The 13,387-nt window shown below is 38.1% G+C and overlaps 1 protein-coding gene and 1 non-coding gene across 4 annotated transcripts in view; both read left to right on the plus strand.

Annotated features, from left to right (window-relative positions):
• LOC134819011 (innexin inx2-like) overlaps positions 1 to 12,857 on the plus strand; it is a 33,081-nt gene extending 20,224 nt beyond the window's left edge. For all 3 annotated transcript variants that reach the window (XM_063828774.1, XM_063828765.1, XM_063828782.1), the window contains exons 2-9: positions 7,984 to 8,149; positions 8,327 to 8,509; positions 8,705 to 8,826; positions 9,034 to 9,126; positions 9,640 to 9,816; positions 10,000 to 10,118; positions 10,608 to 10,798; positions 11,733 to 12,857. In XM_063828774.1, coding sequence (XP_063684844.1) covers positions 7,984 to 8,149; positions 8,327 to 8,509; positions 8,705 to 8,826; positions 9,034 to 9,126; positions 9,640 to 9,816; positions 10,000 to 10,118; positions 10,608 to 10,798; positions 11,733 to 11,932 — 1,251 coding nt within the window. In that variant the 3' untranslated portion in view covers positions 11,933 to 12,857. The remainder of the gene's footprint in view (positions 1 to 7,983; positions 8,150 to 8,326; positions 8,510 to 8,704; positions 8,827 to 9,033; positions 9,127 to 9,639; positions 9,817 to 9,999; positions 10,119 to 10,607; positions 10,799 to 11,732) is intronic.
• Trnae-cuc (transfer RNA glutamic acid (anticodon CUC)) lies at positions 11,084 to 11,155 on the plus strand. The gene has a single exon. It is a non-coding gene; the product is annotated as a tRNA-Glu (tRNA).
• Positions 12,858 to 13,387: the final 530 nt, after the last annotated feature.

Consider the following 13,387-nt stretch of genomic DNA (forward strand, 5'->3'; position numbering starts at 1 on the left):
GCCCAGATCTAGTCCAGTCACTCGGTACAGTATTATTGGTTCATCTATCAAGTTCGAAGCACCTTCAAGTTCTCAGTTCGTTCCGCATGGTGGTCTAATAGAAGCTTTGACTTCAGCTCAAGACGACTCACCAGACTTTGGTGACAGTAGTAGCGATGGGGGTGAGAAGAAGAAAACTGGAAAGCAAAGCACCGTAAATAGAAACACTAGCTCTGGAACTGGAAAAACATCAAACAGTAAAGATGGTCTTTCGAACATGAAGAAGCCAAACTTGAACCGAACTGGAACTCAACAGAATTTGAGGAGGAGAAGTACTATGACGAAGAGTACTGCCCAAGCGACCAGTGACCGACAGAAAGGTGGGCCGATCCAGAGAAGACCATCACTGATGACCAAGTCTGCTGCACCAGCAAATGAGTCTAAGACTGCTGCACCCAAGACAGCACCTAAAGCTAAGTCCAGCACTGGAGGAGCTAAAATGGGAGGGGTAAGATTTTTGTGTTTTTAAAACAGTTATCAACTTAAAATTAACTAATAACCATTTAGCATAATATGAACTTAGCAGCAGTTCTGTTTAACTGTGCAAGGAAATAGTATCACCACTAATGCCATGTTGCGGCAATATTTATATACGTCATATCATAATTTCAAAGTTAGACTAGTTAAGTATCATCGTTAGTTGATGCACTTTCCTAATCAATGATCACGTGCTAGGTCTGTTTCGTGTCAGCACTCCTCGAAAGAAAGTGCTCCAATTATCGGTTATTTTCCTCCAATTTTCGTGGTCGGCTCTGAGGGAAATATATAGATTATAGAAACGACTGCAAGTCTGTAGGCTAGCATACCAATGCACTATATCTCACCGAGAATATTCGAGAACTCGTTGTTACTTCTCTGTCTCGTACGCCAGTAACTCCTTACATGGCGACGTATAATCAGTCGTTATTTCCGGATGCATTTAACTTATTATTCCGCTACAATGGACCATTCTGCTATTTTCTTTGTTACCAAATATTTTGCAATTTAAAGTATTATCCTATTTTAATTTCCCCTGCATACCAGCTGACTATCACCAGTTACCAAATTTCGCACGAGATCCGGTCATTAGACACTGCAACTGTTACTTTGATCGATTAAGCCAAAGTCATTTCTTTAATGTTTGAAATTATGCACCCTCCTTTTGTCCGTGCAGCCTTGGATTAAGGGATAATTGGACATTTCGATTACTGGAAGTCCATTCAGGTCATATTAGTGATGTCCATTAGATATGAGGATATTGTAGCGTGGCCTCATTTCGTCGAGTCTTCTCAGTGGGCCGTTTGTTGGGAATGTTTTGGAGTCGTTCAGTCTGCCACGGTCGAGTGTCGTGCTCGTCGGTCAAACAAGAGTCGGTTTTGTCGGCTTTTATAATTGGTATATCTTGCCAACGTTATTCGGCTCTAACTTTTCTGTTTGTATTTCGAGAATCCAGAGGACATGTTTGGGCATTGAGCCAGACAACTTTTTGTCGTTCGTATTCTTAAACTTGTTAAAATTATAGATGACTCTTAGTCTTCATTTTAGCCATTTCAAAATGGCAAAATTAATTTGTCCTGCTTTTTTTCATTTTTAACATCAAGGAGAAAAGTTTTGGTGATCAAAGTTCTTAGAATGTCGTAAATGCCGGGAATAAGGAATGGCAAAAAGGCGATAATACTCTCCAAACAGATGAACAATTTATAATTGTATAATTTATCCTCCAGCCCCCCCCCCCCCCCCACCCTTCTTCCTCCTTCTAATCTTCATGGATGTTTTCCAACCTTTTTGCAGATTACAAAGCGATAATTCAAATGATTAATGATCTGGAGTATTTCCTTCATTAACTCATTAGCAAAATTTTCGATTGTTCTCCAAATAGATTGCGAATAGGATTGGGCAAATTACAGCATCATTATTTTGGCTCGGTGGGAAATGCAAATGGTAATGCATTCAGCTGACGTTGTTCTCGAAAAATGAAAATTACCATCACTCTTCAGTCATAACTACGTTAGTGTAGCATTTTCAGAAACATTTTTACTTTGTGCATGTGGTTGTAGATTAGTAAATTCTAGTTCTTCAATAGCTGCTGTGTTCATACATTATTGTTAGCAGTACTCTATGCTGGGAATCGTATGAGTGGAGCTCGTTATAAACTTTAGAATTTGCCTGCCTTGCTCTGGGTTTGAGAAGCTTTACACGTGGCACGTACTAGATCCAACCTACTCCCGAAGTATTAGTATACTAGTGATCTAGTAGTAGTATATATAGTATCATACTAGCGATCTGCGAGAAATATCTTCATACTTTCACGAGACGCGTCAAATTATAAATCCACCCAAATTCTCGAGCTAGTCAAAATACCAAGAGAACAAACCCAGACAAGGTCGTTGGGATATTTTGGTAGAGCTAGCACTGAACAGGCCGAATAAACCTGACAGCACTAGCCGGTACCCAGAGATAACTTGTAGCCTAGCAGCTAGCACTTGTTGCCGGAATAATATGCAACTCCTTGTGCCCACGTGCGCGCGGGCCGTGGTTTTAATGACCTGGACCAGGAACATATACTTACTGCTTTGTAGAGAGAAGTTATGTTGTTCTCATGTTTTTTCAATGAAGGCGGTTAGATCAGCTATCGCATCTAAAAAGCTCCGGAAGATCTCAATAGCTCCATCTTCGTCGGATAAGTTTCCGGAATTCCAGCAAAAGGTAAAATTACTCTGGCTGTGCAAGCTTTTACCCGGAGGACTGAGGAGGAATGTTCGCTGAGTTACAAATCACTCTGCTCCACTTGTATTCTAAGAATTCAAATTATAATAGCTGATGTGTAGCATGAACCGGGGTACTTTCATTTTTAACCTTAAAGTTTGCTGGGAAAACTAAAATATAACCCGTTCCAACTAACTACTCAACTTGTATAAATAACTAATTTTTCTAAATAAAAATGTGGAATAATCCAATTATCGCTGTTAATTTTCGAAACTTTTAGTTACAGAGAATCAATTACTTAATTAATTAATTACTTATTAGCATTGTTTGTCATAATTGAGGTTTCAGCAGTCCGTACCACTTTATGAATGCAAGTTGTCTTGAATATTTTCTGCAACACTGGTTACTTATCAATTAGACCGTCTTGGATTAGAGTTTCCGCCCTTGCTTTCAATTTACAGCTCAATTCACCTCTATACTTCTGTAGTAGTGGCTGAAATGGTTGCTTACAGAATGACTTAACCTTCTTGATTAGTAAGCCATTATTTAGTAGAGTCACTTAAGTTCGTTTGTTACATAAGCATAAGACATCCAATTAGAGTTAGCAACTATCCTCGTCATAACGTCTAACTCGTGTGTTCATTAGACTTCAACCATCAAATTCCAAAAATTAATTTCTCATTTCTTCAGTTCTTTATAAGTCTTAACCGTACTGATTATTGTTCACGATAAGCCGGTCATCTAAAAAGAAGATCTAAGGATTCAGTTATCAGAAGCTCATCTCACTTCAGTAGTGATTAGACTCGTACTTTTATCAGTCATTTTCTCCGTCATCCTTGTTATGTACCAATAGTTGGCCTGGTTACCGCGATATGACAAAGCTGTAAACCATCATTATGCACATAAGACATAACCCCGGTCGTGCAGCAGCCAGCGAGGTCCCACGTGATAATAGATCCTTGTTAGCCAGCACTGACCAGTGGACCAATGCTTGTTCCTTGTTATCTATAGTCACACAGCTGCGGAGAGAGCAGTGAGCTAGTAGTGGAGAGCGTGTATAGTTGCTATGCGAGCCTAGTGCTGTTACTGCGTGCTCTGAGAGTGTTGTTACTGTGTGTAGTCACTGCACGAGGAGGTGGAGGAGGAGGAAGCGTTATCCCATTACAGTGTCTAGCTCTGTAGCTTATCTCCAGGAATAGAGTTGGAGGGCGTGTGTCTAGTGTTACTGTTAACTGATGTTAAGTCAACTAGTTGATCCCCATTATCTTAGCTTTCCGTTGGAGACACTCTTTTTGACGTTTTTGAGAAAGATCCGTCAGTGTTGGCTCGATTATTCTTAGGTTATTTGGTGCGTCGAATTATCAATTTGTTTTAGTTACAGTTTTCAGCATTTTAAAGAAGCATTACAATGTTATACTCGCACAGTCTCGCATTTCAATGTGGAGGAATGGGGCAGAAGCAGTTTATATTTTATAATACTAAATGGGTATGAGTCACCCAGACCATTGTAATGCTGAAACAGTAATAACCATATATTGCGGTGATAGCCAAGTGGAATTATTTAGCGTAATTATTATGTACTTTTTTAAAACGTAAAATAGCATTTTTTGGTATGTCCTACAATCTGGAATGACGGATATTAGCTGAGCGCCGGAATTAATGGCTACAAAAAACCACTCGTACATAATTGCGTTTTGGTAAGACATTAATACTAGTATAATCTTCAATGTGGGTCTCATTGTAGAGACTTATGAGTAATGAGTCATGACCCGTCATCTCAACTGACTGACTTAATAAGGATACAATTTATTCGTGCCTGGCTCTTTTCCACTCCAGATTATATGTAAGAGAGTCAGATATCAGAAACTGGCTTCATTTTTCAAACTTACAATTATATAGATGGCTTCAAACTAGCTATTTGCCAACTAAAACTTTTCGAACGATTTAGTTTTTATAATGCATTAAACTGTTGAAAATGAGAAAATAAATATTAATTTATCCAACAACAATCCTGATATAAATTTGAGCTGTTGGTGTAGATCGGTCCGACAGTTCTGGTTGGTCGGCTATCACTTTATTACCAAGAAACTAAACGACACACTCCACGAATATTGCCTGATATCTCCACCAAATAATCCTTCACTTCCGCCTATAATATTAGAAAGTTAATAAGTCTGCAAAGAGCTCTGTGCAAACATATTTCCTTGTATGGCGAGTGTCATCAGCCACAATTTTTGTTTGTGTCATGTGCGGGTCAAATGGACTTTGATTTTGATGGTGACGATGATTTTGGTGGGGGTGATCATCCCGGAGGACGAGGAAAATCCCGGACAAGGGCTCGGAGGAGATTTGGAGTAGGTTTCTTCCTCGATTGTTGATTTGTGTGCCTGTAATCGTTATACTGCATGCTATGACGAATGAATCCCCAAAAATGTTCTACAGTTATGCGAGCCTCCTAACATTCCAATTTTAATAAGTTTTCTCTCGATTTATATTAATTTCATTTATTCGTATCGCTAGAACGCACTCTCTTGAGCACCGAGAAGAACGACTTTATTCTAAAATATTCCACCCTAATATGTGTGAGGTTGTTCAAACAAAAGAACATCTCTCTGCCCACAAGCGACTTCACATGATATGATTGGTAATCATCTCGGGGTAGCAGATCTCTTTGTATGTCCTCCTCGTGATTGTCGGGTGACTGCTGTTCTATTCTAGTTTTCCAATCGCAATCATGATATCGTCTTGCAAACTCATTCATTATACTGAGATTCTCTGTGAAGCTCTGCAGCGAGATCGTAATGCTACGATTTCATGAAATTTTCCTGGAGCGTATATGTTGAATAAGCCAAAAAGGACTGTTGCAAAATTTAAAGTTATACAAAATGTTTCCAGATCTTTGGTAAACAAGCCGTTAGCCGATGGGTGTGAACTGTGACTGGCATCTGTGAGCTCATTAGTAGCCATTAAGCCATGACTGGGTGATAACAATGGTTCACTGTGATTGCAAGGTGAAATGAGCGAGCTGCACGGTGAATAATTCATTAACCAAATTAAAGAGGGGTTGTTCATCAGTGGGTTGTTGGTTTGGGGCAAAGTAAGAATCCCTGTTTGTGATTTGCTCTCTTTCTCTCTAGTTCTCTCTCTCATTTGGTTATCTCTGGAACCACTCCTCTCATCTTCAGTGTACTGAAAATGGTAGGTCACCCTTTACCCTCCCTATTCAGTGTTAATCCATGGGTTCTCTGTACTTAATACAATATACCTTTTGCACTTCATACTCCCGGATCTGTAATCTACCAGTCGGTTTATTGATACGATAATGTTTAAACACTCCCCTTATTGCGGAATGCGGGCTGTAATGTGTTCTGTCAACGATATCCCTCCGGCTAGACGGCTAGACCCTCCAGTTCAACTATAATTGGGATTTTGTACTAATAACTTCTACCTTAAGTTTGCTGGTTTTATGAACTGGAAGTATTCATTTATCAAACAAAAATGGTGTCCGTTTCATCTTGGTGCTTGCATGAAATTAAACAGGAAATAAAATTGTTAAATTTACAGCGTGTAACACATTATAAACTAAACAGGAATATTGCTGGTCTCACCCGGTCCATCTTACTAAAGTAAATGCCTCGAACCAAACAATTCTCAGTTATCTACCGTCTGGCACGCCTCAATATCGGCAAAGTATCTCCATTGTTATAATCGTGTAAACAGATCAAAGAAGTGCTAATTATCTGAAATGAGAGTGCCGTCTGTCTGTTCTGTCAGTAAAATTGGTTTAAATCCTCCTGTATTGTACCTGTTTTAAGTATCGCTGTTTCTGACAGCAAAAGTAGGTATATTAGAACAGAAAGCACAATCCAGTGATTTCACTCATCATCGCTAAATGACAACCATTTAAAAACTTCTCCCCAGATGTAAGCTCATTCCTAGGCTCCCCACACACATTTTAGACAGAGACCAGAGTCCAGACTGTTTTGATTTATAAGGCACATTATCCAGATCTTCTATAAATTTATTCATGTTACTTGTACCCTGTGTCATGTGTTACTCTCACACAGGCAGTACTATTATAATATAGTATATACGCTGCCAAGCTTCATCTTTGTGAATCCTGGCAGGTTATATAAGAGAAGAGGGTATAATTATAAGCGTGGTGCCCTGCCCCTGCCTGGATTCTCTTTGTTAACTCCTTGTCTGTATGCTGTATTGTTCTAATGTTGAAGTGCTGGGCAGTACTGAGCACAGTAAAGTACAGTACGGTTCGGGTGTGTGGTATTATGCAATATTCTGTGGTGTTTAAGTTGTGCGCCTTCAGGCCTTCTTTGTGATGCGTCGTGGAGTTTTGTGTTCGTTGTTGTTCCCAAGGTGTATTGTGAATGCTACCAAGGTGTATTGTGAATGCTACCAGTGTTTCATTTGTCATTCGGATGGACTAATAGCTGGGTTTTAATTTGTGATAGTGTTTTGCGTCAGTGGTATGAGTTAGTGTTTGTTACCTAAGTTGGTGGTTTTGAACTGGTTACTGGTAACAGTAATAGTTTTCAAATCAAGTAACCAGTACTCGGTTTCAAATAACCAAATCAAGTAACCAGTACTCGGTTTCTTGTAACCAGCACTCGGTTTCAAATAACCAGAACTCAAATCAAGTAACCAGTACTCGGTTTAACGTAATCAGTACTCGGTTTAAAGTAATCAGCACTCGGTTTAACGTAACCCAACTTGTCTGTTGTACTTGAATGTCTGCTGATGTAACGCGCTGCCTGCCAGGTGGCACTGTGTATGTGATAACATTTGGTGTTGTTTAGATATTTTTAAAGTTAAATAATATTTTCTTTTTTTAAATCTGCCCTGATTCAGTTAAAACATGTAAACTAAATAATACCATACTCGTCTACTAAATTAATTTGCCATGGCTACCTGATGACAGGGAATCTATCTGAGAACAGGATGTGTAAATAGGCTGGTATAAAAGAGAACTTTTCGATGATAGATTCCCAGTCTTCTTGACACATTTCATTACCAAAATGCCAAAAATGTCGCAAACTAACTTCCAGTTTTGTTTCTATATTCCAAAAAATTTGACAGGACAGGCGTGAGGACAGCATTATGCGAAAAAATATCCCACACTGTAGTCCTTTAAAATTTTCTTTCTTGTCAACAAGTCGCTGCTAGGCAATAACAAACTGCTGAAAATTTGGCTTTTTAATCGCTGAAGAGCCCTTGAAGATTAAGTAAGACACCTTTTCATAGGGGAAATGCTCAAACATGTTGTTGCTCGGCTCACTCGGAACGATCAAGAACTTGAGCATCTTCAAGGACCTGTCTTTGGACGACTGGCTGGATCAGATGAACCGGACCTTTATGTTCCTCTTGCTGTGTTTTATGGGGACCATTGTAGCTGTCGGCCAGTATACTGGTAAGTTTATTTATTTGGCCGAGAATTATTGCTTAATCATTTGTTTTGACTTCAATTTCGGGAAACATATCTGATGTGGATAATTCTGGAAAGAAGATATTTTTCTGGAAATCGTTAATATTATGTTTTTGATCATCCGTGATGCTAAAAAAGTGACAATATTATTTTATCTATCAGGTAAAAATATATCCTGTGATGGATTTACGAAGTTTACGGAGGATTTTTCCCAAGACTACTGCTGGACTCAAGGCTTGTACACGATTAAAGAAGCGTACGATTTGCCTGAGTCCCAGATTCCCTATCCCGGGATCATCCCTGAGAACGTACCCTCTTGCAGGCCGCACACCCTTAAAAATGGAGGTTAGAATCAACGCTTTAGAGTGTTTTTTGTTGATTTTTCCATATTGATCTCACCCATTACGTAGCATTTCATATGATTGATAGACTGCATCTTGACTTTTAAGTCAAGCCTTGTCCACCATACCAAACTGATATCGAATAATTGTCTGACTACCCAGAGGCCAGATAGTCTGATTAACATCATACATATCTTAGGAAAGATAGTCTGTCCTCCTGAAAGCGAAGTGAAACCCCTTACCAGGGCCAGACATCTGTGGTATCAGTGGATTCCATTTTACTTCTGGGTGGTGGCTCCAGTCTTCTATCTTCCTTATATGGTTAGTCATCCTCTCATCTTTTCTCTGCTTACATTCAGCTTTATCTTTTTGTAAATTGACATTTTTAAGAACTTACTTTACAGTTGTATTCACTCATAAATCATTGACAATCGATTCTTGTTTGCCGTGTCGATTTTTAAACGTATGTATGTGCTGACCAAACCGATGTCCGATACTTAAATACTTAAACTCAAATTGATCCATTAGTTCGTGAAGCGGATGGGTCTAGACCGGATGAAACCTCTACTAAAGATAATGAGTGACTACTATCACTGTACCACTGAGACACCATCCGAGGAGGTAAGTCGGGATATTTGCTCGTTTTATCATTTAGGAGATTGGTGGTGTAGTAGCATACTGTTACAGTATGCTACTGTAGCTGCTCTCACACACCCTGCAATCTTGTGATTACAGGTAACAGCTCAGCTATATACCATTAATCCTTGTGGGTCTGTGCAGCCCTTACCCTCCACTTTGCTCAATGATCTGGTTTCTGGATAGTGGATACTGTGATTAAAGGGCTAAATGAGAAGCTACACTATTATAATTGTAGCGAGGCTGCCTGGTCGGTGGTGGGGTCTAGCACTATATTACGATTCTTACTGTCATGGTTATCATGATCGTGTTATCAATTGTTATGTAGATTACTGTCTGTAGTCAGTATTATTGCTCTTCTTCTCAGTTAACGAAGGCCCATAATTTGACGATGAATAATGAATATGTGAGGAGAATTACCCACCTTATTTTAATACTAATTGCACTACATGATACGGATACATTGTTAGTATTACTAATACACTCCTCCCCTACCAGATAATAATAAAATGTGCGGACTGGGTGTACAACAGTATAGTGGACCGGCTCTCAGAGGGTAGCAGCTGGACTAGTTGGCGGAACCGGCACGGCCTGGGACTGGCAGTGCTGGCCAGTAAGTTCATGTATCTGGGTGGCAGTGTCCTCGTCATGGTACTCACTTCCGTCATGTTCCAGGTTTGTGGGTGGCATCTGATTTATTGTTTTTTTTTTTTTAATTCTTGAAAGTTATGAATTTTGGCGATTATTAATACTATGTAAAATTTTAACCATTTTTTGCTACTTTCTTTTGAATGCTTTGTATGATTCAGGAATTCATGATTATAAAGCCCAGCCTCAATTTCACGTTTAATCCCTCAGGTTGGTGATTTCCAAACATATGGGTACGACTGGATTACGCAGTTCCCTGAGCCTGACAACTATTCAACTTCTGTTAAACACAAACTTTTCCCAAAGATGGTCGCCTGCGAGATTAAAAGGTAAAATATGCAGTATAATTGGTAAAACTTTTAGTTTAATATGAGCGTCTTTAGATTTTAATTGGGCTTTATTCCTAGTAACCATTCGTCGCCAAATCTTTTGTTCACATTGAAAAAGGAGTAAAATGTTTCAGATTGGAACATTTTTGTTAACCAAATAAACTTTAATTTGATTAAACTTCTTATTGTCGAATAATGTTAGATATGGTTGGGGCGTGGGAAAATTAGAGTTAATTCCCTTTTGCAGTTGTATTTCTAGTTGAAATCGAATCGTTTCAAAGTGGTAATTTGCAATGGGCTAATTAACAAGTAAGAGACAAGTATCGAATGGAACTTAAAAATTAGTTTTGAAAAATATCGTAGTTTTCTCGACTAATATTAACCTTAACTCGTAGTTTTCTAGACTAATATTAACCTTAACTATTGATATAAGTTTATTGACATGTTTAATGCCGATCACGTCAATTATCAAACCAATTATCCTATCAGGTGGGGAACGACTGGTCTGGAGGAAGAGAATGGAATGTGTGTGTTGACCCCCAATGTTATCTATCAGTATGTCTTCCTAATCATGTGGTTCGCTCTTACCATCACCATTTTTACCAACTTCGGGAACATATTTTTCTATGTGTTTAAGCTAACAGCTACGAGATATACCTACAGCAAATTAGTAGCTACAGGTTAGTCTGATAGAGTGGTTGTTTTTAGATAAGCTTGAATCCCTATTATAATTTAAACCATATTCAACTTTTAAGTTTTATGTCTGTTTATTATATCTTCTAGCAGCACACAGTTAGACAAATGATGTGACGTTTTGATGAGAAAGAATAGTGTTGATTGATTGATTGATGATTTCTCTCTGGCAACAGCCACACTAGAACCACTTGAATAATACGCCACAACACTATAAACCTATAGTATAAGTTCTGAATGTATAAATTTATTTAAATTCAAATGTCTATATCTCCGGCGTGGTGTAGGGGCTAGCATCTGTGGCTCTCACCCACAAGACCCGGGTTCGATTCCCGGCGTCGGAACGTCTTTTGTTTGATTGATTGAGTAAATTAACCAGGAAGAATTGAAATATCTCTACAATAGTAATCATTGTGGAAATCCATTTAAACCCTCATTAGTAATTAATATTCTGATAGTGACAAGTAACAGAAGCCGCAGATCTAATAATAGCATCATCATGCTGTCATGTACATATTCCACAGCAAGTATTTTACTGTGCTCTACACTGACCAATTCTGTTACAGTCATTGACAATATATGTACACAATGTACACTGATTATCACGTTGTAAACTCATCGCTTATAATTTGGCTGCTTTGGAGTCTAATTAATCTTATTTACAGTTGGGAATTATAACAGTTGGGAATTTACAGAATGGGGAATTCACAGAATGGATAGAATTTTAATTGTTTATGGCATTATTAATAGTGTTAAGTTTCAGTGATGACTGAAAATCACATAATTAGCAAATTGTATTCAAGTGCTAACCGTATCTGGTATCCTCTCCCATCTCGTATACTTTATACAACTATATAACCGGTTTATCGATAGTTTTACTTCTTGAAAAATGTACAGACTATAATACAATTTTTGTTTCAGGACATTTCTCTCACAAGCACCCTGGCTGGAAGTTCATGTACTACAGGATAGGAACATCAGGACGCGTCCTCCTAAACATTGTCGCCCAAAACACAAACCCTATCATTTTCGGAGCCATCATGGAAAAACTATGTCCCTCAGTCATAAAGCATTTGAGAATAGGACACGTACCGGGCGAATATTTAACGGACCCCGCATAACAGTGGCTCTCAGTTCCCGGCGGGTTTTTTAATGTTTTTAATTAGAAATCTCAGAATTCCTCGATGGGTTTATTATACGAGATGAAATCAAAGCCAGACAGCTAAAATTGAGGAAATCATGAGATCCTGGATTTCGATTATCCTAAAATGAATCCTTCGTCTTTGTACTTTCTCAGCTCGATCTTCAACATTCCATCCCAGAAAAGAAAAAAAACAAAAGACTAAAACAGGATTCAATCTTTATTACTGGACTTGATGTTTGCATGAACACAGAATATTTGTGAAAGAACTCGTTTTGCAGCCTGAGGAGTGACTAGTAAGGACCATGGGCTGTTTTTCATGTTTTTGTTCTTTGTGTAAAGCTTGAGAGGGAAATGAGAAAACAGTGGTGCTTCGAGTGACCGAATCCTACAAGGATCCTTTTTATGAGGGAACTGTATATGATCATTGATCAATGATCATTTGTTATTTCCAATACGTACATGTAAAGGACATATTTTTATTGTCTGTTAAGTTAAGTAAGGTTTATGATGGTTCGTTTCGGTTACTCGAACGACTGAAAGATTCGTTATTGACTATGCTTATGATTAATGGGGTTGATCGCTTCTCTTTTTCACTTTGATTTCAGGTTGATACGCTGTTTTATTCTATACATATAATGAAGTTTGAACACGTTTGGGCATGACCATTTTATAGTCAAAATGACAAAAAAACGTAATATGTTTCTGTTTTCTCATTTCTTGAGTCTCTAATGCGATGGTAATTACTACTGACAGTTGCCGATGCAATTAATCTAAGGTTTCATTTCAAGATCTTACGTTTTATTTCATGGACATTGGGTAGAATGATTACAATTGTGCAACTGTACAAAATTTCTCCATTTTTATGTCTATGCTAAACTGACTATTTGAATTGTTTAACATAATTTCATAGTGTCTATTAATTGTTGTATATTGTGGAGCAAAAAACTTTATTGTGATAATCCTGATCAGTAACTTGCTTTTATGATACATGAGTACTCAGTACAATGTACATTTATAATAATAGTAAAAGTTTTACTGTTTTTATACATGTACTCATGTATTTAAATTGTTAAAAAGCTTTAGAAACAATCAAAATGTGCCATGCCCATACGATTTACATAAATACAATTAATTATGAATTTAAGTTCGCAGTGAGTATCGTACGGTTTTAACAAGTTCCAAATTCGCGCATTCTAATGTTCAGATTCACATTTTTAGACAGTGACAATATCATGACCATGTACTTGTACTTGTAGGTAAATATAAGTTTACAAATCCGCGCACTGAGCTAGCAGTTCTCACCGTATCAGCTAGCTTGCCTAGTGGGTTGTGTCCAATTTAAGGTTATAAATTGTTTATCTATATTATATTTTAAACTTGACGAAATTTCCCCGGCAACGGGGACATAGAAGAAAAAACACCGAAAATCGAC

The sequence above is a fragment of the Bolinopsis microptera genome, chromosome 1 (assembly GCF_026151205.1).
Source record: "Bolinopsis microptera isolate Bmic1 chromosome 1, MBARI_Bmic_1.0, whole genome shotgun sequence".
Classification (NCBI taxonomy): Eukaryota; Metazoa; Ctenophora; class Tentaculata; order Lobata; family Bolinopsidae; genus Bolinopsis; species Bolinopsis microptera.